General features: G+C 44.9%; 1 protein-coding gene across 1 annotated transcript in view; it reads right to left on the bottom strand.

Annotated features, from left to right (window-relative positions):
* The window catches only part of CCDC3 (coiled-coil domain containing 3), an 89243-nt gene extending 69149 nt beyond the window's left edge, over window positions 1-20094 (bottom strand). The window contains exons 1-2 of the mRNA XM_080917718.1: window positions 19536-20094; window positions 16559-16733 (exon numbers count right to left, since the gene is read on the bottom strand). Coding sequence (XP_080773844.1) covers window positions 16559-16733; window positions 19536-19909 — 549 coding nt within the window. The 5' untranslated portion in view covers window positions 19910-20094. The remainder of the gene's footprint in view (window positions 1-16558; window positions 16734-19535) is intronic.
* Between the last annotated feature and the right edge of the window lie 6548 nt (window positions 20095-26642).

Genomic DNA, 26642 nt, shown 5'->3' with positions numbered 1-26642 from the left:
GAAGGTATGGGCAGCATGAGGAAATATGTAGTAATGACATACTTCCATACTTTGATGGTGGTGGGTGCTACATGTGACAGGATTTCACACACACACACACACACACACACACACACACACACATTGTAAAACTAGGAACATCTGGATAGGCTCTGTGGATGTGATCAATGTCGTTACTAGGTTTATATTACCATGACACTGATACTCACAGGAGCATGTGCATAAGGGATCCCCAGAACCTGTCTTTGCAACTGCATGTGAACCTATACTTCCAAGTGGTTTTTGTGGTAACTAGTGAAGCATTAGTCAGTGCTTAGAAGTCATAGCTATATTTCAATAAGACCCTGAAGGAGGGGGTGGGGGTACTAAGAGGGGGATAAGTGGGCCAGGGGTGAGCTCAGTGATAGAGTACTTCCCTAATATGTGTGAGGCCTCGGGATCCATCATCAACGCCACAGGGGAAAAAAAGGAGGGGTGGGGTGAATCAGGGAAGAATAAAAGAACCTACTCAGTGCAGTGATCTAGCCTCACCTCTGCATGCCAGTGGCCACTCCCCACCCAGCATGCTGCTCTCCTGTCCTTCTATGAGCATCCAGGCTCTCTGCCTTCATTCATGTCCTTCTCTGCCCAAATTTATCTTCCTTTCACCAAAGGCGTCCCACTGCTGCAAGCCTAGCCCTCTGTCCATGTGGAATAATGGAACCTACATGAATTCAGAGACCAGTATCTAATTCCTCTACTGCATTTTCTCAATACCTGACATGGTGGCTAAGACTGTAGGGAAGTCCTTGAAATCCCTCATGAATAGAATACTGGCCTGGCTGCCTTGGTATCCATAAGCAGGTTTTCAGATCCATGACCCACTGTTTCACACATACCCAGGAAAGTCAGGCCCGATGACAACTCCATTTATGACCTTTGACTCCACAATGGCACACAGGTGATAGGAATTTAGTAGAAACGGTACTTTGAATTCTGATCCAATCCCAGACTAATGCCATGCTGTCTGATCAGCTCTTCTTACAATGACAGCCACAGCTGACAGCCACTTGCAGGTCCCAGCCAATCACATGATCACACGGGACACAACCTATACTCCAAAAGCATGTTATGATTAAGCTATGATGTTGGGCTTCTGTGCTGAATAGTTTTTGTGTCAACCTAACATAACCTAGGGTCTTCTGGGAAGAAAGAAATCCTCAGAAGATGCCTCTACAGGACTGGCCTATAGACAAGTCTGCAGGGAATTTTCTCAACTGTTGACTGATGGGGGTGGGGCAGCTCACTGTGGGTGGTACCATCTCTGGGCAGGTGAACCTGAAGGCTATCGTAAGCAGCATTCATCTTTAACTTCTGCTTTGGTTCCTGCCTCTAGGTTCCTGCTCTGACCTCCTTCTGTGATGGACTGTCATATGAAACTATAAGCATAAAAGGCTGCTCTAGGTCATAGGGTTTTATCACAACAGTAGAAACCCAAACTAAGACTGTTGGTATTTTTAAAGATGTATTTGCATGTTGGTGCCCACAGAAGTCAGAGGTATCAGATTCTCTGAGAACTGTTACAGACAGTTGTGAGCCACAAGTGTGGGTAGCCAGGAACCAAAACCCAGTCCTCCACAGGGGCAGCATGTGCATGCAACTACTGAGCCATCTTTCCAGCCCCTGAATTCATTGTGATTTAAGACATTTTCAGTTGTATTGATCAATATTAACCACATCATAAACTGAGAAGCATTTGATCTCAAACTGTTTAAGCTATTACCTTATATTAGATACATTATGCAGTCTAACACGAGTCCAGAGGGACCAACAAATAACTCAAATCACAAAGTTGGTGATAAGTCAAAATTAGAACCCATAATTCTATTGCAAAGCCTAATCTGGATACAACTTGCTTCCCTAAAACTTTATTGTCGACCAAACAAATGTTAAGATCATACTCTCCAAAAGTCTAAAATACTGGATCACTGGCTAGTACTCTGGGGCCAGCTAAGGCCATACAGGAATATCTATGTGGCTTATAAAGTGGGGGTCGAGGGGGGGCAAAAGCTAAACTAGAATAAAAGATGAACAGAGAGGCTGGAGAAATGGCTTGATGCTCAAAAGCACTTCATGCCATAGATGAAGGAAGTGGAATCGCTGGAGGCGTGTCCTTCGACTGTATAATGTTCCAGGCCTCCGTCTCTGCTTCCTGTCCTCCCGGAAGTGAGTTGCTTTGCTTTACCAAATATCTCACCAGGATATCAGAGCCGAGCGATCACCAACTGATACTTCTGAAACAAGGGGACCCAAGAAACGGTTTTTCCTAAAAATTCTTCCTCTGCACTATTTGTCATGGGGACGGGAAAACCAACAGTGTGAAGCTGTCTTCATCCCGACCACGTGGCGTCTTCTTCCGGCTGGGTTTTCTTTCTGCCGGATTTCTGTATGGCTGGCCATGGGACACTCAGATTTTAGTTTTGCATGTTTACTTTTGTAAACACGTCTTTGTGTGAAGGTGGATAGGCGCCTGCTACAGCCAGTGTGGAAGTGGGCAGACAACTTAAGGGAGTGGACTCTCTTCTACCATGTGGGTTCCAGGAATCAGGGCTTGACAGCGAGCACCTTTACTCTCTCTGCAGCTTGGCAGACCCTCAGATTTCAGGTAAAAGGCCATGGTTTTAGTCTCAGGTTAACTCCCAGCTCTTCTGCACCATGTTACCCTCTTAAATTTCAGCCAAACGCCTACTAACATCTGGTCTGGTCTGTCCTGCAATTACTCATTTATCAACAGTCTTTCCCTCACACTACCTCTACCTAAGCTCAAGGAGAGCAGAGAGCTCATTTCTCTGATTCATTTTGCATTCCTGGACTGATGTTTAATGGAACATACACACACACACACACACACACACACACACACACACGATTATATAATATATATAAATAATTATATATAAATTATAATATATATAATCAAGGTCTGCATAAATGGATAAATGAAAGGGCAAGGAAGACCACATCATGCTACTTACTTTACAGTCTCAGCTCTTCCTAGATAAATTAATGGCCTTGTATAAACAGGTGATCAATCTTCACTACGAAACTAGTGAGCAGCATCATGGCCCCTTGATCTCAAGAGTACTATATTCTAGGTATATCTCTAATCAGTATGTTCTAGGTCATCTTATAAATCTCAACAAAGCCCCCTCCTAAGAACTTCCTAGAATACTCGAGGTCTAATCTGCTCCTGGTCTGACTGCCTCAAGCATCTCTTCCCTGCCATTCACTGATAGCACATATCAATTCTGTCATTTACCAGCAGTGGTTACTACTAAAGGCCTTGGAGCAAGATAGGTCCTGGGAACATAGAAATAAAGGAGAGTTTTTTATCCTGTCAACAAAGGTGGGGGCATAGATATTAGACCAATGTCTCAAAAGCATTCTATGATATGAGACACAAGCAATGGGCGTGTGTTACTGATAGGTCTTTAGAGAATAAAAACCAGACCAGAGAATCAAAGGAACAAAGCAGATATGTCACAAACATAAGAGTTATGGAACAGTTCTGAGAGACCCAGCACAGGGACAGCACACCCCTGTTGTAATTAGCTCTAACTATCGATTTGACACAGCCCAGTTACCTGAGAAGGGAGTCTAAACTGAGGCACTGCCCAGATCAGAGCAGTATTGATGGCACAACCTGGCAAGTAGTCCTAAGCTAAGAAAGCTAGTTGGGCAGAAGCCTGTGAGTGAGTAAGCCAGCAAATAATGTTCCTTCATGGTTCCTGCTTCAAGTTCCTGCCCTGACTTCCCTGAGGGACAAACTGTGACCAGGAAGTTTAAGTCAAATAAACCCTTTGCTGCCTTTAGGTCAGGGTGTTTTATCACAACAGAAAGGAAGTGAGAACAATCTCAGTATCAAGAAGCCCATCCCCATTTCAACCCAATCACTGTACTCCCACATTCCCTGGGGCCCTTCCCTACCTAAATTTTGTCTCCATCCTATTTCCTGCCCAAAAGTTCATCTTCTCCTGCCTTCCTCTTCTGCTCTCTGACTCGGAAGTCCCGCCTACTGCTCGCCCAGCGATTGGTCCCCTGAAATCTTTTATTTATTAGGGCAAGGCTCTTGCCACAAAGAAGCCCATCTCCATTTCAATCCAGTCTCTGCACACCCACATACCCCTTTAAAATACGGTCAATGTTCAATGTGCACAGACCCATCAAGGAACAGCGTCTGTTATCTTCCAGCATTGAGAATTATTTAATTTCAATGAATAAAATGTATGTTGAACTTAACATTGATTTTGTGCTGGGCATAGATGATCCATTGTGGTGAATTGACTTGCATAAGAACTCCACTAGTGGTTGGATCAGGTCTCATAATTTATCCCTCCCACACCACACTCGACCTGCCTTCCCATTTCCCACTGTTCCGAATGAAAAGACCAGCCACTGAAGCCATTTCAAGTCCAGCATTAACCTCCAGATCTTGTGACTTCTAAGACCCACATTGAAGCCCCACGTGCCTGTCTGTGTCCAGGGGTTTTCAACCTTTTTACAGGGGTCACATATCAGAGATCTTGTGTATCAGATATTTACATGAGGATTCATAACAGTAGCAAACTTACAGTTATGAAGTAGCAATGAAATAATTTTATGGTTGTGGGATCACCACACCATGCCAAACTGTATTAAAGGTACAGAGCCTTAGGAAGGTTGAGAACCACTAAGACCATTAAAAACTGCTGGCTCCCGGTCACGCAGATGGAGCTACTGCCTGCTCTTTGGTTGCCCTCCACCACCTGGTCTGGGCAGCAAATCTAAAAGTTTGCAGAGTCCTGGGGACCATGAGGTCAAAAGTCATGGTTTTTTGGTGGCCCATGAGATCAAAACTATTTTCTGAACTTGGCATGGTGCTTGTTCCAGTAAAGTCAGCAGTTTGGGGTCACCCTGGGCTACACAGTGAGTTCCAAGCCAGTCCGGGTTACAGAGTGTGAGACCCTGTCTCCAAAAAACCAAAAATCATGTGTCAGGTTAAAAACAAAAATAGGGAAAATAAAAACATCCTAAGCACAAGATAAGCAGATGAATTTTCACACAGAAATAGAAAGAGTTATTGAAAAGAAAGTATCTCAGGTTTCACACTGAAACAGAGCTTTGTATTTTAGGAAAAAATATTTTAAGTGATATCAATATATCATTTGTCTTTCTCACCATGTTGGCTTTTGAAGATTTATTTGTATTGTTTGAGTGTATGTGAGTGTGTGTGTGTGTGTGTGTGTGTGTGTGTGTGTGTGTATGTTTTTGTCTGTCTGTCTGTCTGTCTGTGTCTGTGTGCCACAAGTACAGGTACCCAAGGACCCCAGAAGAGGGCACCAAGTCCCCCGCAGCCAGCTCTGCAAGTGACTGTGAGGCAGACATGGGTGCTGGGAACCAAACATTGATCCTGAAGAACAATAACACACTTAACTACTGAGTCCCTCTCCAGTCTCTACAATATCGCTTCTGAACAGTGTTACAATAACGTGGGCAAGTCAGACTATTCCCCACTTCGCCTAGACCAAGGCACACCAAATTCTACCTGTATTCTTCACCATACTGTGCTAGTAAGAAAATGAACTTGTTCTCCTTCAAGTCTTTGATGAAAGAGTAAAAAATATATATTCATTTTTCTAAAGGTCAGAATACAACACTTTGAGCATTCTGTGTGAAGCAGCAGTGCTTGCAGGCCTGAGGCTTCTCCGTACAGTGGTGTCTCAAGGTCAAGTGCTCACCTGACAAAGCTTTGCGCCAAGGTAGAGGGGTGTTTGCTTGTTTGTTTGCTTGTTTGGGGTTGTTTTGCTTTGTTTTGTTCACAAAAATACTGGTTTTACTTGAAAGAATGAGTGGCAAACTATATTTGCCTCAAGGGAAACTCTATTGGCTCAACTTCCCTAAAGAATGAATAAAGCAAGCCTGCCATGACAAAGAAAACCGGGGCTGTATCTGTTGTTGCCAGTAATAACATTTGAGCTGTCACCAAAAGTCAGCACTTTCAGAACACTGCCACTGTATGTTTGAGCTTTCCCAATACTCTAGACTTTGCAGATAAAACTGACATTGATATTAAATAATTTCTTAAATAAGGTAGCCAAGAACCTGTGGATCTATGCAATCTGACCCAATGCTTTCTGCGTGTCATTTTGCAAATTCACACACAGTTTTTAAAAGTGTAGAACTGAAGAACTTACTTGGTGTGTCAGGGTGTTTACTATCCAAGCATGAGAACCCAACTTTGAATCAGTAGCTCTCACTCACATAAAAACCCGTGTATGGCCACACAAGCATCTGTAACCCCAACATTGGGATCACCGGAGCTTGCTGGCTGATTATACATTATACAAGGGAATAATGTAGAGCATGGCAGAAGACAACAGACACTCTGACCCCCAGGTGCTGTAAAGAACATATACTCGAACACACACACACACACACACACACACATCAGAAAAAGAGAGGGAAAGTATGTGGAGAGAGAAAGAACAAAAAGAAATCCCAAACACATGATAAACTGATGGGTTTTCATACAGGAATAGTAAAAGTTCATTCAAGAGACTTCAGGTTTCTCAGGGAATTTGTTGAGAGACTGTCCCCTCTGCTTGAGCATTTACTGTCCTAACAGGCTAAAAGGAGTGACTCATGATCTCCCAATAGATGCTGAAAGAACACCTGACAAATTCACTACATTGTGTCACTCTCCCTAACTACATATGCATTGTAGAATTCTTTTAGCCACAATGAAAAGTAAAATTATGTCACTTGCAGGAAAATGGGTGCTACTGGAGATCATCTTGTCAAATGAATTAGGCTATTCTCAGGAAGACAAACAAATTTTCTCTTATTTGTGGTTCCTACTTTTTTATAGTGCTGCATATAAGCATGTATGTATGTGTGTATGTATGTATGTATGTATGTATGTATGTATGCATGTATGTATGCAAGCATGACAGGAAAGTAGAAATGAACTCTCTGTGGGGAAAAAGAAGACAAGCAAAAAACTGCGGAGAGATGGGGAGGCAGATAACTGATGGGTACAAATGTGCTCAGCGTGTGTGCTTACAAGAGTTCTTCTATAACCAGTACCATGCATGCTGTCTACATGCACAGTAAAAATGTTTTTAGGAATATTTTTAAAACTATCCACAAACTAATAGAAGATAACTTCTCTAATCGATTAAGGACATCTAAAAAATTGTAGTTATCATATTTAAAGCACACTGTGTGTTCTCACCATTCCCATGCATGCTCACACTAAAGGTCTTAGCCAGTGCAGGAGGATTTTAAAGAGAGATAAAAGACATTTGAAGGGAGAATTAAAACTGTACCCTATTGGCAACATGATTATTTACATTAGAAATTAGCAAGGAATCTACTGATTCCTTTAGAATTTGGTGCATTCAATATGTTGTCAGTTGTAAGATTAATACACAAAACTGAGTTGTGTTCCTTAGGTTAGCCATAAAGGTTTAACACGGCACCTCTTGGGCTGGTCAAATAGCACAGAGGCTAAAGCACTTGCTACATAAACTGTTACCAGTTACCACACCCACCACACACACACACACCATTACACACACACACAAATAAACACACAAACACACACAAATAAACACACAAACACACACAAATAAACACACAAACACACACACCACCACATTCACACCACTACCACCCACACAACACACACACACCACCACAACACCATCTTACACACACACACACACACACACACACCACCAGCACCACACACAATACATACACACATACACATCATCATCATCACCACCACCACCACACACCACACACATACCAACAACAACAACACACACACACCACCACCACGTACACACCACCACCACCATCATCCCTTCGCTGCCACAATGGACTAAAACCCCCTCAATCTTGGGGGCAAATTAAATCTCACACACACCTTCAGCTGCTCATGGCACTGAAGAAATAACTAATGCAGTGTCTGAGACAACAGCACCAAATATAAAAGGCAGAAATATAAATCAAGTGCCTATCGAATACATATGCTGAAAATTACAAAGCATTAAGTAAAGAAGTCGAACCTTCCAGAAACAAAGATAATGTAATATACATGGTTCACGGAGTGGGAGGTTTAGTATTGTTAGTTTGTTAGTTCTTTGCAAATTGATCTGTAAATTCGATGCAATAATGTAAAATGCAAATCAAATTTTTTAAAGATGTTATTATTTATTCTTATGTTATTATTATTTGCTTATCTCTCTATCTCTGCCCCAACTTCCTGTCACTTTGTCTGTCTCTCTGTCTGTGTCTGTCTCCCTAACTCTCTCATGTGTGAGGGGGGCTGTGAGTGTGTGTGTGTGTGTGTGTGTGTGTGTGTGTGTGTGTGTGTGTGTGTTTGTGTGTATATAAGCATTCAGGTGCTAAGAGGCAAACACAGCATTTGAAGCCTCTGGAACTGGAGTTGTAGGCAGTTGGGAGCTGTCCAGTGTGGGTGTTCTGATCCTCTGGAAGAGCCAAGAGAGCTCAAACTGCTGAGCCATCTTACAGCCTCTGGATTTCTTTTGTATATCATCAAGATATTTCCAAAATTTATGTGAATATGTTTTTAAAAAGACAAGCCTAAACTACTACTTTGGGGAAGGAGATGAAGAGAGAGAGAGTGAGTGAGAGAGAGAGAGAGAGAGAGAGAGAGAGAGAGAGAGAGAGAGAGAGAACTGACAAAGTTGTATGTCCTGCAGTGCCTCTCTCAGTGACAGGTGACTCCATGGAACTCTGTCATGCATACATGCTTTACATTTTACTAATTAGAATGCCCTGAGAGAAACCACAGTGACTTGAATAAGAATCGCCCCTCCAAGGTTATGTATTTGAATATTTGGTCCCTGGTTGATAGAACTTCAGGGGAAGAATTAGAAGGTATGGCTGTGTTGCAAGTTCCAAAAACCCATGACATTCCCAAGCAGAGGCAGATGGATGTCTGAGTTCGAAACCAGTCTAGCCTATAGAGCAAGTTTCTAGACAACCAGGACTATACATAGAAACCCTGCTTGGGATTGTAGGAATAAACCAGATACATATCAGACAAGAGCTACAAGGGCATCTGTCATAATGCATAAGATTTCTATGAGTGAAAAATGTGATCACAGCTCAGGTGCTTAGAATCTGAGTCACCCTCCAAAGAAAGAAAATTTCTAGAAAAGGCAAATTGTAAATGCCCACAGCCAATCTTGGAGCCCTGTCAGGACAGGGTGAGAATTTACCGCCACTCTTCTGAGACAAAGAAAAAGACTAATTTTTTAATCCCAAGTATCTCTCACATTTGATCATTGCTGCTGTTTCTAGCCTAGCCCAACATTGGTCCAGAACCTTCACATCACCTCAATTACACTCAGATGCACCACAGGGAATCATTCTAACCCCCGCAGCCACAGGTCCCACTCCTGTCTGCTTGATCTCTCTTTACCCTTCCATTCAAGAAGTCAAAGATTTACCACCACTACTGGAACAAAGTCTGGATCCTCTTAAGATCTATCAAGCCCAGCATGGTCTGGCTCCTGCTGTAACTCATACCCTTTGCTGCACTACAAGGCTCTTCTCGCTCACGTGCCCTACCACCACAGGGCTGTTGTGCATTTTCTTCTATCTCTGAACAGCTGGAACCCACGTTGACTTGAATTCCTCTCTACACTTTAGGTCCTATCTCAGCTTGTATCTGTTCATCTGAGAAGGTTTTCCCTCCCCTCTGTTCCAGGAAAGGACCCTGAGTTGCTTAATTTCTTAAGTTGGAAGGATTATTTCCATTTAACATTGTGCAATAGTCTTTTGCTTAAAATATTTTGATCAATATGGTCTTTCGATTGTTTCTGTTGTTAACTAGGACTATAAGGCTATATATCAGGGCCTTTGGATTCTGCTATGCATTGAAACTTTAGCATCTCACACAGTAGCTGCATTATGGGAGGTACCGAAATAGTTACTAAGGATTAGATCCAATACTGAGTCCTGCAGATTAGTTATATATATTGATGTCAGCACTATTTGTAATGATGTTGTATTAGAAATGATTCAAAACCCCGATAGCAGTAGGCTCCACTAAATGTGACATATCATGTTATATCCACACAGTGGAATATTGTGCAGCCATTTGACACATCTCCAGATATGGAAAGAGCCTCAAAATCTATATGTGAATAAAGCAATTCATAGGTAAGTGTACTCGGTGCTCCACTGGCCTATCAAAGGCAACAGGAAATAATACACGCTGAACCGGCTTTGCAGCATCAAAACACAGATTGAATGTTTGCACAAGAAACTAAGAGTCATGGCTGTTTGTGGGGTAGGTGAGGACTGGGGAGCTAACGTTGGAGAGGGAGATCTGCTGATACCACATGAATGTGTTGTCTCTTTGCAATTCAATTAACATACGTTTTCAAAGTGCTCCTGCCCAGAAGTTATTAAATGCTGCTGAACGGAAGAAAATGTGAATAGTTATTTATTCATTCCCAGTCCTCTACTGTTCTGTGATGATTTGTATATGCTCAGCCCAGGAAGCTATAAGGAGGTGTGTCCTTGTTGGAGTAGGTGTGGCCTTGTTGGAGTGACACAAGTGTGTCACTGTGGGTGTGGGCTTTAAAACCTTCACCCTAGCTATCTCAAAGCCAGTCTTCTCCTAGCAGCCTTCAGATGAAGATGGAGAACTCTCAGCTCCTCCTGCACCATGTCTGCCTGGATGCTGCCATGTTCCCACCTTGATGACAATGGACTGCACCTCTGAACCTGGAAGCCAGCCCCAGTTAAATGTTGTCCTTATGAGAATTGCCTTGTTCATAGTGTCTCTTCCCAGCAGTGAAACCTGACTAATACATATTCTCATCAATCAAGAGAGTTGGGTTGGGATTAGCAGTCACCAGTCCCAGTAAGTCTTAGGAGTTACCTGGTGGATGGGGGTGGGGTAACAGGAAGCTTTCTTTAAAGATTTATTTACTTTATGTATATGAGTACACTGTAGCTGTCTTCAGACACATCAGAAGAGAGCATCAGGTCTCATTTCAAGTGGCAGTGAGCCACCATGTGGTTTCTGGGATTTGAACTCAGGACCTCTGGAAGAGCAGTCAGTGCTCTTAACCACTGAGCCATCTCTCCAGCCCTGCAGGAAGCTTTCTTGAGTTACGTGTGTGCGTGTGAGTGTGTGTAATGTGTCATAAAGTACTCACTTCCCTGGAGTTGGGGTAACAGGTGGCTCTCAGGTCTGACATGGCTTCTGGGAACTGAGCTCTGGTTCTCTGCAAAAGGAGTATGTGCTCCTAACCATTGAGCAATCCCTCCAGCCCCAGAAAGTTTGTTTTTTTTTTTTTAAATTATAAAAATGCAGTATTGAAAAACTTTGAGATGACTACAGTCATGATGGTCATCATTTACAAAAGGCACTGGATACATACCCAGCACAGCAAGTTTTGCTTCTGTGGGTCTCAGTTTTTAGATGAGAACACTTCAGCTACAAAAAAAAAAAAAAAAAAAAAAAAAAAAAATGGAGGAGCCTGCCCAGGGTCATTCTTCCTGACACAGAGCCATCCGGATCCGATGAAGAGTTTATATTCCTTCTGTGAGACAGCTCCTTCCCCACTCCAAACAAGGAAAGAAGAACGTGGGGGCAGTTTGACCTTCACAGGTTTTATTTTAATCCCATGACATTTTATGACAGACTGATGTAAGTAAGGTCAGACTAGGTCCTAGGAGCTAGTACCGGCAGAGAAGGGAAAATATCCAACTTCTGTTTTGACTGTTACACTCATCCAAGTGAGGGCGGGGGGGGGGGGAGAAAGGAAAAATATTCTTGGCTGGAGTGTAGAGAATCCTGCCAGTAAAGACTGATTGCCAAAGACATCCCCTCAAGTGCCATTAGCACCATGACACCAGTGGAGAGGAGCTGAACACTTAGTTACACTCCCGATGTCTTGGCAACTCTTAAAAGCAAGATTGTGTCTCTAAGAACTAAGGGGTAGATGGGGTATTTAAAAAGCCAAGTGCTTGGAAGAAACCAGAGTGAGGAGGGTTCTGCTCCCTCAGCTCCAGTAGAATGGTATGGCACCATGAGTGTGTGGCACAAAAGTATCCCCGTGCAAGATTTCCCTACTATCCAATCCCTTGACCTCCAGATCCCCTTAGTCCTTCATGACTGGAGTCTAGGTCACCTGTCCAGGCTTCAAGAAAGCTTGGAGAGCAACAGTATCAGCAAGATGTGTAAGAGCTCGCTACACACCTACGCTACACATAAGACACAGAAGAACAACAAAGTCCGGGGCTGCTTGCTCTCCAAGCATGTCAGGGATTAGTGGATTCTCATTCACAAAAGCCTCCCAGCCCAGCATTTATTCCCACTTGGAGGACAGGTGATCTGAACAATTCTGAACTGTCAGGAAGTTGTGAGAAAACAGGTATGTCTGAGATCAAAGGCAAGCGTGCTCTGGGAGGATGACACCTAGAGACCAGCCTGTCCATAGAAAAGGCACCTGCTGTTGCTTGTTTTCTTTTCAGTTTTCACTTATGGTTTGCTTTGGTTTGTTTTGGAAGAAAGGAAGGAACTGCTTGTAACTTTTTCTGAAGCTCTTCGTCCACATACACCATTTGAATCACACAACACAACCATATGATTCACTCCACACTACAGAGAAAGACTGAAGGTTCACAATAGACTTTTTTAAAGTAAATATGATTCTAAGTTAAATTTTGTATGTGTTTTTCTGAGGGTTGTGTGTGTGTGTGTGTGTTTGTAGTGCTTGTTGTGGAACCAAGATATAGGGATCGTGGCACGTGCCTTCAACTCTAGCACTTAGGATGCTGACTTGGGAGAACTGAGAATCTGAGTATAGCTTGGCCTAGTTCAAGACCAGCTTGGGAATCCACATCATGAGACCCTGGCATGAGTGCGGGTATCTCTCTCTCTCTCTCTCTCTCTCTCTCTCTCTCTCTCTCTCTCTCTCTCTCTCTCTCTCTCTCTCTCACACACACACACACACACACACACACATGTGCACAGATACACTGAATAGATAGACAGACAGACAGACAGACAAATGGACAGACAGACACTTTCATTGACCTTTGATGTGGTACCTTTCAAAGAGGGTGGGGAATAGTAATGGAATGAAGAAAAGGATCTGCGGAATTGTTAGTGCTCTAAATCAAACTTTTAAATTTACTGTGCACCAGGTAGCACTCTGGAATGACACACACACACACACACACAAACTTCAGATTTACTCTTCCTCCATATGTCCAGCACCCCCGCACTCCGTTATCTAAGAGGCCAGGGTCACTAAAAGGGAAAAGCTCTCTCCCCGAGATCAGCCTCTGACCAACAGCAACAGATCTGCCTTCACGCTGAAGCTATTCTCTGTGGTCTTGTGGTTCTATCCTCTCCCGATTCTAATGTTGGAAAATCTGATTTCAAACAAATGTTAATAGCTTCATCATGTGAGCAAAAGGCTAATAAGTTATGCAGCTGAAAAGTTTTAAGCTTTTGTGGAGTAATATTTGATCTCTTGACATAAATCTATTGCTATTGTGGGTCATATACGTGTGCAAAGTTCTCACAAAGTAAACCAAAGCTAAGCTGATTCCGTTCCTGGTAGAATAGGTGTGACTGGAGTCTGGAATTCTGAGGCCTGAGTACATCTTATGTATCACCCATGAATCAGGGAACAATAAAAATGTGAAGGGAGAATCAAGGACTCAGAGATGGCTCCATGGGTAAAAGCTTGCTGCAAGAGCATGAGGACCTGAGTTCAAATCTCCAATACCTGTGTAAGAAGTGTAAGAAGTCAATCATAGTCATGCAGATCCATGGCTCCCACTGTGGGGCTCACGGGGGTAGAGATAGGAAGATATTTCAGGTTTGATGATTGCCATTCTACTTCCAGGGATAAAAGATACTGCCTCAAGTCACTAGAGGACAAAGCAAGTTGTTCAAGCGTGTACCCGCACACACACACACACACTCACACACTCACACACACACACACACACACTCACACACTCACACACACACACACACACTCACACACTCACACACAGAGAGGAAACCAGGACTAGAGAAATCTCAGTTGGCAAAGTGTTTATGAATACATGAAGACCTGAATTTTATCCCCCAGAACCCACATCTAAAAAGCTAGGTATTATAGCACATCCCTCTAATCCCAGCACAGCTGAGGCAGAGGTGGCAGGGACACCTGGGCCTTGACAGCCAGTCAGCCTGGCCTGTTGGGTAACTTCCACATCAATAAGACCCTTGTCTCAGAATACAGAGGAACAGAGTGGGTGGCTTGAATGAGCATTCTCCCCCCCCCCCCCCCCGCAGGCTCCTGTGTTCAAATACTTGGTTCCCAGCTGGTGGAACTATCTAAGAAGGATTGAGAGGTGTGGCTTTGTTGGAGAAAGTGTATCAGCAGGGGTGGGCTTTGAGGTTTCAAAAGTCTGACACCATTTCCAGTTCTTTTGGTCTCCTGCTTTGGGATTGAAATACCACATAGCATTTCTACCACCATGCCTTTGCCTTGCCCATTGTGAACGCCAACTCTCTAGAATCATAAGCTTAATTAAATGCTGTCTTTTATAAGTTGCCCCATCATAATGTTTTAGCACAGCAATAGGAAAGCCACTAATATCGGGCCTGAAAACCAAAGCCAGAGGTCTTGTGGCTTCCATGTATCTCCATCCACGCAGGCAAGGGCACCAGCACACACCTATGTCTGTACACAAAAACAGGAGGGGAAGAGGACTTTTCCCCAGAATGCTGTCAATACAATAGATCTCTAGCAGGAACCTCACCATGTGAAAAGGCAAATGAGTAACTTCTTTTGTCTGGACAGCCTTGCCCATCACAGGTACAGCTTCTCCATTAGAATAGGAGCAATGGTTCTTAGAGCAAGGGATCCCAGAGCTGAAGATGATGAAGTTTATAGGAACAGGCACTCCCCTAGGCTAAGCCACCAGACAAGATGGCATGCCTCTCAACCCTTCTGTGCATGATAGAAAGAACGGAGCCACAAGATGCATCCAAGGTGGTGCTTTATACCATAAAGAACTGTTTGATTTGATAGCCATATCAGACCTGTCTTCGGATATCGGTCCTTTAACTTCAAGTCTACTTTGCATAGAGGATAGGAAGTGAAGGGCCAGCAGCCCACAGGCCTGTCTTGACCTTATCTCATCAGTGCCATTGTGGCACTGCCATCGTTCAGAAAAAGTGATGAGCCCTAAAAGTTCCCTTTCACTGGCAATTGGCTCAGAGTGGGAGATTTCTATATTTCCATACTCAGAGAAATCTTAACCCCAGCCACTTTGGCTACCCTGCGAGCTTTGAAGACAGCATCACTTTAAAAATCACAGGCTAGGGCCTAGAGAGGAGGCCCAGCAGTTAAGATTAAGTGCTCTTCCAGAGGACCTGGGTTAGAGTGCCAGGACCTACCTGGTGGCTCACAAACATCCAAAAGCTCCACTTCCAGGGAATCAAACACCCTCTTCTAACCTCCCCAGGCACCAGGTACACATATGGTATACATACATACAACCAGGCAAAATACTCACACACGCACACACAAAACAAATCTAAAAATAAAGATTTTTTTTTAACGCATGAAATATTAGCCCTGAGGGTATTTTTTATTTCCTTTTCTTCCAAGAAAATTCCTTAAGTGAGCGGTTCTCAGCCTCCCTGTGCTGTGACCCTTTAACATAGCTCCTATGTTGTGGTGACTCCAACCATACAATTATTTTGTTGCTACTTTGTTACTGTAATTTCGCCACTGTTATGAATCATATATCAGAAATGTACATTACAAGATATCTGACATGCAACACCCCACACAGACTGAGGCTTTACAGCCTAAGACTGTCAGTCACAAGAATAGCCATAATGGCTTACAGACATTGAACACTCTTGAGTGCTGTGCCAAGAGGTTTACATATTTAAATCAAATGAGTGCAGTATGGCTTTGACTTTTGCCTCCCTTTTGAAGAAGGGGAACCTGCGACATGTGTGCCTTCTTCCCCTTTCATTCCTACTTTGTGAAGAATGCCGTATCAAGTGCTAACCGTTGGGAATCCAATGCCTATGAGCAGCATTGGCTTGGGGCAAATGGGAAATAGATGAGGAATATAGGAACAAGCCCCAAAGGCATACCCCAAGTGATTTATTTCCTCCAGGTAGACGGATCTTCTGAAACTTCCACAGCCTCCCACCATAGCTGGATACCAAGATGGAAACAGGGAAGAAGGGGAACATCTCAGATTCAAACTGGAACACTTAGGTTATAACTCTTGCCTTTTTTTCTGACTTCTATTACTTATATGCACTTTACCCTTGGAGCATGTAATAATGTCCCCCAGTATTTGCACTGTATTTGCCCTGTGCCAAGCTGGGAGAGAGGGGGGTAATACATAATTTAGAAGAGCATTCTTGGCGCCTTTGGTCATGATGCGGTATCTTCATAGACAATCTGACCACACTGTTTATTTTGCCAAGTCACAGGCTGTAGCCTGTTCTTACCCTGTTGTCTTCCTGGATCTCCCAGTCACTCGAGAAAGTCATCAGGGGCTGCCCTTGGGAACAGTTAGCAAACTGGAAAAGGCTGGAAAACATCCTTCTGTTCTCCTGTGTGTCTGGAAAGATGGCGTCTTGGAAATTGACTCCATGTGGCAAGAGATTGTAATTTTCATCCATCCTAGGGGGGGAAGGGTCAAAGCAAAGGTGTAGGTGAGGCTACTGGAAATGGGCCAGCTTCAGTCTGGTTTACAAAAGACAGAGATGCTCTCGCTACTGTCACTGTGAAGTCCTGCACGGTTCTCAGGAAGGGGCCACTACCCTTAACATGTCTCATTGTTTTCCACTTTCCACTGCTAGAGTCTAGCTTAAGGTTTTTTAAAGCAGGGAGTCTAGACAAGAGGGAAGGGAGATGTATGCACACCTATCTGTCTATTTCCTGTGCCTCATAGTGTCCCTTGCTTCCTGGTTAATAGGCAGCACTTGTAATGTGACCTGGACTCAAGCCTCACTGTTACATTGGGCTTGTGACATGAAACAAGTTTCTCCTTTAAGCGCCATCCTCTTCCTGTCTGCTATAAGGACTGTGGTAAAATATACTTTCTAGGTCACATCCTGGGGATTACACTGGAAAACTGTAAACGTGACTCACTGGGTAAGAGCTCTTCCTGATCAAGTGTGAGGACCCAAGGCCAAATCCATTGAGCCCCACAAAAAGTCAGCCGTGGTTGCGCATGCCAGTAACACCAACACTGGGGGACAGAGACAGGCAGATCTTGAGAGCCTGCTAGCCCAGACTAGCCCAAAGGTCAAGTTTCAAGGTTAATGAGAAATCCTATCTCAAGGTAAATAAAGTGAAGAGAAATAGAGGAAGGTGTCCAGCATCTTCCTCTGGCCTCTGTATGTGAACACACTCTAGCAAATGCACCACATTCACACATAACACACACGCATCCAACACACACAAGGATAATGAAGAACTTGGCACAGAGCAAATGCAGTACTGGTGAACATTTTCACATGCTCAAGTGTAAAATACTTATTAGAAAGAGAAAGGGGGGAAAAAAGAGGTGAGAGTTATAACCTAAGTGTTCCAGTTTGAATTCGAGGTGTTTCCCTTCCTCTCTGTTTCACCCTTGGTACCCAACTAGGGTGGGAAGTTTCTGGAGGTTGGATCTACCCAGAGGAAATAAATCACTTGGGGTACACTTTTGGGCCCTTTCTATATTCCTTCTTTCTGTTTGCTGTGAGGAGAAGAGCCTCTGCCCGTGCACCGCCATAATCATCTGCCTCAGTATACAGGAGCAAAATAACTCCTCCCTCCGTCCCAGCTGTCAGTCAGGGCTCATGAGCGAGAGGCAGAGGCCAGGCCAGAGGGGAAATGCTTTGCGCAGTCATTAGCCTACTTCGAGGCAAGACAGCCCTGTGAAAAGACAGTCGGTCACAGCATGGTGTGACTTTCTGCCAACAGATCATCTCAAAAGAAGAAAGCACTGGCTGACCACCCCACGGTCACTGAGCCATGTTGTGATTAAAGAGTATAACAATAGGCAAAAATCCAACACCATCCACTCTTTCCTTGAGCTTTTATCCAGCGGTGTCCAGTTGTTTTGTAGCTGGACTTTCCGTGTTTTCCCTAAACAAGAATCATGAAAAGGCCGACTCAGATTCCTCCGTATCAAGAAAAGGCACCCTCACAGTCCAGGCTGATTTTATTTAGAAACTGTACTTTCCAGACATTTACAAAAAATAAATTTAAAAAAAATCCACCTAATCTGGCTGAGCAGCTCATGCCAACAGAAAGCAGAACATGCACTCTAAACCCAGCCTGCCTTCAATATGGAAAGCACATGTGGCCTGCAGCTATAGATCCCCTTCTGCGCGGCGCAGAGACTTCAGCCCATGGTCAGAACCTCGGTGCTGTTCTACAACTAATCAGACTGAGACTATTGCTGATCATAAACCTTTGGATTGAACCACTGACTATCTTAAAATCTGGCTAAAATCCTATGCTTCTCCCTCTGTGTGTGTGTGTGTGTGTGTGCGCGCGCGCGCGCGTTCGTCTGTCTCTGTCTCTCTTTCTCTCTCTCTGTCTCTCTCAGCTGTTCTAGATCCATCTTAATTGAATTAGAAACAACCCACAAAACTTGGGTATCCACCTACTGTTCTCTACCTGTGATTTAGGTTGAATTCAGTAGTCAATAAAAATAAACTAAATTTGGTATTTGCTATTGATCACGGGCCAAGTGTAGTGGAACATCACAAGATTAGTGAGGACCACCTGCCTGATGCCCCTCTGCACTGTTCAAAACGTTGTGGCCCGGGGTCCTTACCTTTCCCATCAGTGGGTTCCCAATGCTGCTAATTTGAATTACTGGGCAGCGGGGGGCGGGGCATTCTAGCATGGGGTGGGCAGGAAAGGAGAACCTGAGTGTGCATTGAACGACGGAACATTCCCAGGTGCTTCGCGAGCGTTTCTCACTATTTGCTTCTCGCTTTTATCCAGCTGGAAACTGATGGTAGGGCGGAGCGTGAGAGGGGACTCCGAGAACTGGCTGGAAATTTACACTCCAGAAGGTCGAAGCCAGAAAGAACCCCAACAACTGATTGCAAAGGTCATCTTTCTCAAAATGTCAAATGGGTGACTGGAAAGCACCTTAATAGCTGCGTGTGGTGGCAGGAGCTAGTAATCCCAGGACTCAGGGGTTGAGGCAGGAAGATCACCCGGGGTAAAACATAAAACCCCCGCCTCATAAACAAAAGCACTTTGACCTTTTTGCCTTTAACCCCGTCTGTGCATATAACCCCAAAAGCATCTCTGTCTTAAACATCTTTAGCCAAGGGGTGATCAGGATCTTCGTAGAGGAAAGAGCAAGGCGAGAATGAAAAGAACCTAAGGCATGTTTTAGTTTGGGGGAGTAGCGAGCCCCCGGGGGCGCTCCTGACCTGTGGCAGGTAGCCCGCAGAGGGAGGGCAGGCTCACCTTACAAAGAAGAAATAGGAGTAGTCCTGGACCACCGTGTGGGAGTGGCAGGAGAAGTAGCCCAGACCTGTGAGGTTGAGCCTGGAGCCGGCGGGCACCTCCAGCATACTGCCCCACGCCTGGTCACACAGCATCTCCACCTCGGCGGAGTAGAAGAGCCCTCCCTCTCCAGCTTGATACTGCCAGGGCAGGTAGTTGTAGAGGCCGGGCACCTCGGGGTGCAGCGCCAGCACCTTGGCATACACGATGGTCTCTGCCAGCTCGGCTCGGCAGCCTTCGCTCAGGGGTCTCCACTCCGATGGCAGCTGGCAGGCGCGCGCGGGCGCCGGGGAGGCGGCGAGGCAGAGCGCGGCGAGCAGCAGCGGGAGCGGCATGCCGGCGGCTACGCTCTAGCCCCGGCGCATGGCCCGCCCGAGTGCCTGGTGGGGGGGCGGAGGGGGACGGGGAGCCGGGGAGCCCGCAGCGCCTGCCTGGGGACCGCGGCCTGGGTGCTCGGTTGCGCGCGCTCCGGAGAGCTGGGTGCGTGGCTAGCTCTCTGGCCCGGATCACCATGCCCCGGTCTTCGCCCTGCCACGCTTAAAAAGGGTCGAGAGGACGCGACGGGACGGGCGGGGACTGGGGCGTGGACCGCGGCAGGGGCGGGGAGTCGGCCAACCCTGCAACCGGCCCTTGTAGGGCTCCCCGGAGGAAGGGACGGACCCCTGCGCCCTTGGACTCCAGGGTGTCGACGAGACCTGTGTACTAGGTCTTGACCGCTAGACCCAGTTGGTTTGTAGCTTGCCTCTCTGGGTTAGATCTGAGCTTGCCTGGAGTAGACTTGTTCCCTACGCAGGTGTACCGCGACTTTTGCTCTCAGTTTGCGTGAAGGAGTACTCTGCCTAAGTCTTTAAGCTTTCTCTGCAAGTGATTTAGAATCAAAGCACCTCGAAATCAAATCTGATTTTATCGTCCTAGAACTTCGTGTAAAACATATCCCCCTTCTCTCTCCCTTTCTCGGTCTCTCTTTCTCTGCCCCTCCCTTCCTTTACTCCCATTACCCTCATTTCCACCTCCCTCCTCCTCTCTTGTCCCTTCCTGCTCTCTTTCTCACTTCTCACCCCTTTCCTCTCCTCCGCTCACCCTCTCCTCCTTCATCATCCCCTCCTCCCCCCTCATCGATATTGTGTACACACACACACACACACACACACACACACATACACACACTGCGTTTTCTGTACTAATGATGTTAAAAGAATCCCCACAAAGATTTCAAAAGCTGTTGTTCACGGATTGATTGATGGATGGATGATGGATGGATTGATTGATTGATTTGATTGATTGACTGGTTTAAGCTTAGTTGCTTTATACAGCCCCATATTCAGAAAGTCCTACACCTGGGAAGCAAATCCATCCGTAAACTCACAAAAGCGTTTCCCTAGTTAGTGAGTGAAATGGAAGAGACCAAAACCCAGTCTCCTTTATATCCTTGGTGTAATGAGAATAAATCACAAGAGGGCTGAGGGTGTAGCTCCATTACCAGAGTACTTCCTGGGCATGCATCATGCCCTGAGTTTAATCCCCAGCACCTCGTCAGATGGGCACGGTGGCAAACACGCCGTACTTGGGCGATGCAGGCTGGAGGGTCAAAGTTCAGGGCTAGTCTCACCTACATGGGGAGGCTTCATAGGGAATTTGAGTCCAGCATGGGCTAAAGAAACTCTCTCTCAAAAAAAGGGGGGGGGGGAGAAAGAGAAAAGGAAAGAAGTAAAGAAAGAGAAAAGGAAGAAGTAGAGAAAGAAAAGAACAAGAAAAGGAAGACGTAAAGAAAGAAAGAAAGAAAGAAAGAAAGAAAGAAAGAAAGAAAATAAAAATACCTGTTTGTAAATGTTTTAATCATATATTTATGGGTGCTATATGTATATCATTATCATAATATACATACTGTATTTAGTGCATTTTCACAACAGATTTATAAGCAAGGTTGCCCTTAAAATGGAAAACTGTCCGGAGCTTCTTACTGGGGTTTGCAGGTCTGGAACCAGGAATTGTTCCGGGATCTGGAGAGAAGCGTGGTCCCAGAACAATGTGAAGACACTATACTGATGTGGAAGGAAGAGTTCAGGCTGGCCTCACCTCAAAGGCCCCAGGTCGTCCAGGGAGTCCTGAAACTCCAGCTGGATGGTTCCTTTTGTGACCACTTGGGATGGCCACAGGTGTTGACAGGCAGCTCTTACACACCCCAAACCTCGCAGAAGGGTCTCAGGAGGAAGATAGGGTAGAAGGAACCTGAGGGAGAACTATTGTCACTGAGCAGTAAACCTCATGGAAGCAGAAAGAAGTGTGAGAAAGAGGACCTTCACGAGCCAAGTGTGCACCATGCTCAGTGAGACCTAAACAAATTATGTAGGAAAATCTTAGTTACAGGCAAAATAAATCCAGGGGACAGCAGTGCCAAGGATATGGGTGACAGATGGCTCTCTGCAGTTACCTGCCATGGGAAATACCAAACTTCCACACAATAGTAGTGACGCTCGGGCCAAACATCAGGGTCTGCTTATCACCACAGGCTCATTGTCAGGCTCATTGTCTCTCGTTGGCCATTTAAGCTGTGAACTTTCCTTACTGTACAAACTGCTCCGACTGTCAGGATGAAATACTGCAGGCTGGAAGCTTACAGGACAGAGATTTATTTCTCCCTGTTCTGGAGACTAAAAAGTTCAGTCTCCAGATGCCAAGACTGGCGTCTCTCAAGACCTTTGTCCCTGAAGTGTGTGTAAATAGCCATTTTGCGCCTTTGCAGCAAGAGCTGGCCTTTCCTCTGTGCATTTCTGTCTTTCTCTTACCAGGCCAGTGGATTCAAGCCCATCTTTACCAACTAGTCTAGCTTTGGTTACCCCCATAAAGGCCTTATTTTCAAATACAGTCCCACAGAGGGCCAGGAGAGAGCTCTGATCCGTGAGTGGGGAGTAGGCAGGAGAAGCCACTGGAGACACAACAGTTGTTCAGCAGGTGTTCTGAAGGTTTGCTTGAGAAAGACAGGGAGCGTGACATAATTTATATTCCTGGCAAACAGACTCAGAGAACGCATTGTCAGATCACAGTATTAACAGCCGCTAAGTATGAGCCAAGTACTGTTGTATGGGCTGTGCATATTTTATCTTAACTCGATTGCCAAACAACATCCCAGAATAGATACTGCTATTGTTCTCATTTTAAAAATCTCTGCATGTATATGTGTGTGTGTGTGTGTGTGTGTGTGTGTGTGGTGTGTGTGTGTGTGTGTCTGTGTGTGTGTGTGTGTGTGTGGCTGCATGCATACATGTTCTCCTACACACTTGAGTGTGTGATTATGGGCACACATGTGGAGGTCAGAGGACAGCTTTGGAAGGCGGTCCTCCCCTTCCACCTTAAGACAGGATCTCTTTGCTGTTTGCTACTATGTTTCCCAGGCTAGCTCCCATCTCACCAACCGATCATTGGAATCACCAGCTTTCTGTGGGCTCCAATCTCAGGTCCACACATTTGCAGGGCATGCACTTCACTCTCTGAGCCATTTCTCTAGACCTGCTGTCATGATTTGTATAGATAAGGACATTAGGGCACACGGAGGTTAAATGACTTAGCAGGTACACAAATGGGCCAGAAGTCAACCATGCAAATCAAGTCTCCTGAGGTATGTTCACTTAAAGTGAATACTGAAAGACACTTCAAGACACTATAAGGCGGTATAAGGGCACAAGGTGGTCCTTTCCTTGGCATCTATGTCAAGTATATGGTTACTGCTGTGGTTTACATGTGAACTGTCCCCCACAGGCTCTCTTGTTGGCTGCCTGGTCCCCAGCTGGCAGTGCCGTTTGGGGAAGTCATAGAAGCTCAGGAAGTAGTAGATGGAGAAATCAGCATCCTCGGGCACATCCCTTAGGGATGTACTTCACCATAGGCCCATTTCTGTATCCCTCTTTCTATTTCTGGTTTACCACAAGATAAGCAGCCCTTCCAACGTATCCTCCACCACCCAGATGGTCTGCCTTACCACAGGCCCAGAACTGACCACACCATGGGTTGTAGATTGCAGTCTCTAAAACCCTGAGCCAAAACAAATAATCTTTCCCATGAGTCACTTTTTTTGTGTGTTTTGGACACAGCTACTCAGAAGTACTAGTAGAGTTAATAAAAACTTAGCACCAACCCCAGTGTCTTAGATCAGGTTTTATTGCTTTGAAGAGACACCATGACCAAGGCAACTCTTATAAAGGAAAACATTTAATTGATGCTTGGCTTCAGTTTCGGAGGTTTAACCTATTATTGTCATGGTGGGAAGCATGGCAGCATGCAGGCAGCCAATGGTACTGGAGAAGGAGTTGAGAGTTCTACACCAGAAAGCCGCAAAAGGAGACTGTGTGAGCATAGGAGACCTCAAAGCCCAATTCCTCAGTGACATACTTCCTCCAACAAGGCCACACCTACTGCAATAAGGCCATGCCTCCTTGTAGACGAATAGTTAAAAACATGAGTCTATGGGGGCCATACCTTTTCAAATCAGCACACACAGGGAAGATTTAGTGAGTGTGAAGCTGACCTGGTGTTCACTGTTCAGTCCTGAAGCCCTTTTCTGTTTCATTCGGATGTTATAACTTATGCAGACAAGGTCACTTAAAGGTTTGTCTTTTAAATCTCATCCTCAAGCGCCTAGGGGGCTGGCTGTACAAGCTTTATCTACCTCCACTACCTTTAAAACCTTGGCTTTTCCTTCAATAAATAAACAGCTATATATTTAATATATAATAAATATTAATAAATATTAATAAATAATTAATATTTTACTACTAATAAATAAAAGTAGGCCTGGCTACTTTTCTCATAGGAAGTTGGCAGAATCAAAGCCCTTCCAATATGACCCAAAACATCTTTTCCTGAAGCCCCCCCACCCCAGAACTTGCCCTCATGGGTTCTCAGACCAGTCAGTTACATTTTTCTTCTCTGTAGAATCTGGTAGAGAGCTGTCCCCATTTGGTTTCTCTTCCTGATTGGGTTGCTGATGTGTTCCCTGGTGATATGCTAATCTTTGGAGAATAAGATCCTCAAAATAAGCAGAGCTCGAGATAGTTAGAAAAAAATGAAAATGCCATATAATTTCATATAATAATAATTCCATATAATAATTATCGGGTTTTATATCAAGGTAAGTCATTTCTGCTCATTGATTCCAAGGCCTATCAATTGAAGCTGTGAGGCAGGGAGACACCCCATCGCTTCAGGGCTTGACTGTCAACTCACCCTATAACCGAGTCTTCCTTAGTCTCTCACACCTTTCAGAATGTGTCTGGGTGTTTCCAGGTGATGGCACACATGGTAAGACCAGTTGATTTTGTGACCATGAGCCCATGGCTATGAAGGGAACAATAGGACACAGTGATCGGAACTGGTGCTCTGGGAAATGTCATGAAGACAGTGTGTTCTAGGAGGCCAATTGAAGTGGAAACTTGAAGGGTCTTTGGAAAGTCAGTTGTGTCAGATGATATCTTGCTTGGGCACACTCATGAAGAAGTGTTTTCCTGATGCAGACACAGGAAAAAGGATGCTCTGCTAGAGCAGAGACATTAAGGAACATTTCGCTGAAGCAGACACAAGTGAGAGGATGTTCTTCTAAAGCAAGCATGTGATGAAGGGTTCTTTGTCAATTGCATGCATGTATTGGTTCGCCTTACATTGCATAGTTGAGCTACATTGCCAGGAACTCCACACAGAGAAATCCACCAAAAGACTTCTGGTGGCGCGCTGTGGCTTCTTACCACTTCCAACCTGAGGACTTGGACCGATTGGCAGGGTGATGTCAGCTGAGACAGATTCACAGGGAGTTTCGCTAAGTGAGACTCAACATTCTGAAGCAAGACCTGTGGAGGACACACAATGTTCGGAGGGAGTAGAAATAGGACTCAACAGACTGTGAGAGGAGCTGGCTTGTGGAGCTAGCTGTGCAGTGCTTCTTCGTCCTGATTCTTGGCTTCACTGAGAGAGGCACAGCAAAGGACTTCTCCTGGTGTCCCTGTTGGTTCAAATCCCTCCTACTGACTCCTGCCCAATTTGGCTGAGTCCTGTCGCTGCTGCTGCTAAAAGTTAAGGTTACAGCTGTTGATGGTGTTGCTGGCAGAAACATGGAAAGGGAAAGCATATTTATGTCCAGAAAGTACCTAATCTCTGTCCCTTCTAAGATGGAAAGAGTTTAATATAATCAACTAGGTGGCTGAGGAAGTACCTAATCTCTGTCCCTTCTAAGATGGAAAAAGTTTCATATAATAAACTAGGTGGCTGACTAGTCTCTGAGTGAATGATTCATTCTTATGGGGTTAGTGTTAGTCTCTTTTTGGCACATTAAGCTCTCAACAGCAGTTCACAGGCCAACCCTGATGAAGCAAGTACTGAACTGTGAAGAGTCTCTCGTTTCCACAGGGCTGCAATGGGTAAAGAAACTATATAGGATGGGTTTGCCGATCTAATTATTAAGAACCCCTTCAATGGTCATCACTCACATGAGACACAGATGTCGGGACAATCAGTGACCATTCTGCAACATCCCCAGATGACGTTCTTACCTGTTTTCTATTTTCTGATGCCATTCTCCTAATTTCCCATCCATCCAAACAATGAGTCGCTGCTCAGGGACTGTGTCATTTTGACTAATAGCTATCTGGGGGTTCATTACAGACTGCAACTCTCAGGTCACACTCTGTCACTAGGGAAAGTCAGAACAGGAACTCAAAGCAGGAATCTGAAGGCAGGAGGTGAAGCAGAGGCCATGGAGGAACACTGCTTCCTGGTTGGCTCCTCATGGCTTGCTCAGCCTGCTTTCTTATATCATCCAAGACACCTGCCAAGTGAACTAGACCCACCCACGTCAATCATTAATTAAAAAAATGAACCATAGACTTGCCTACAGACAGGCAAATCTTACGGTGACCTTTTTCTCAATTGAGAGCCCTTCTTCCCAGAGGACTCTGGCTTGTGTCAGGTTGTCATAAAATTAGCCAACACATTGCCCTTTCATATTTTAAAAATTATATGATATAAATACAGTGCTTGAAATAGTGTGCTCATTGTGAAAACTCAGTAGCCATATGTTGAGAA

The sequence above is a fragment of the Micromys minutus genome (assembly GCF_963924665.1).
Source record: "Micromys minutus genome assembly, chromosome: 6".
NCBI lineage: Eukaryota > Metazoa > Chordata > Mammalia > Rodentia > Muridae > Micromys > Micromys minutus.
Note: the sequence above shows the minus strand (reverse complement) of the source record. Positions and strands in the feature narration are given on the sequence as shown.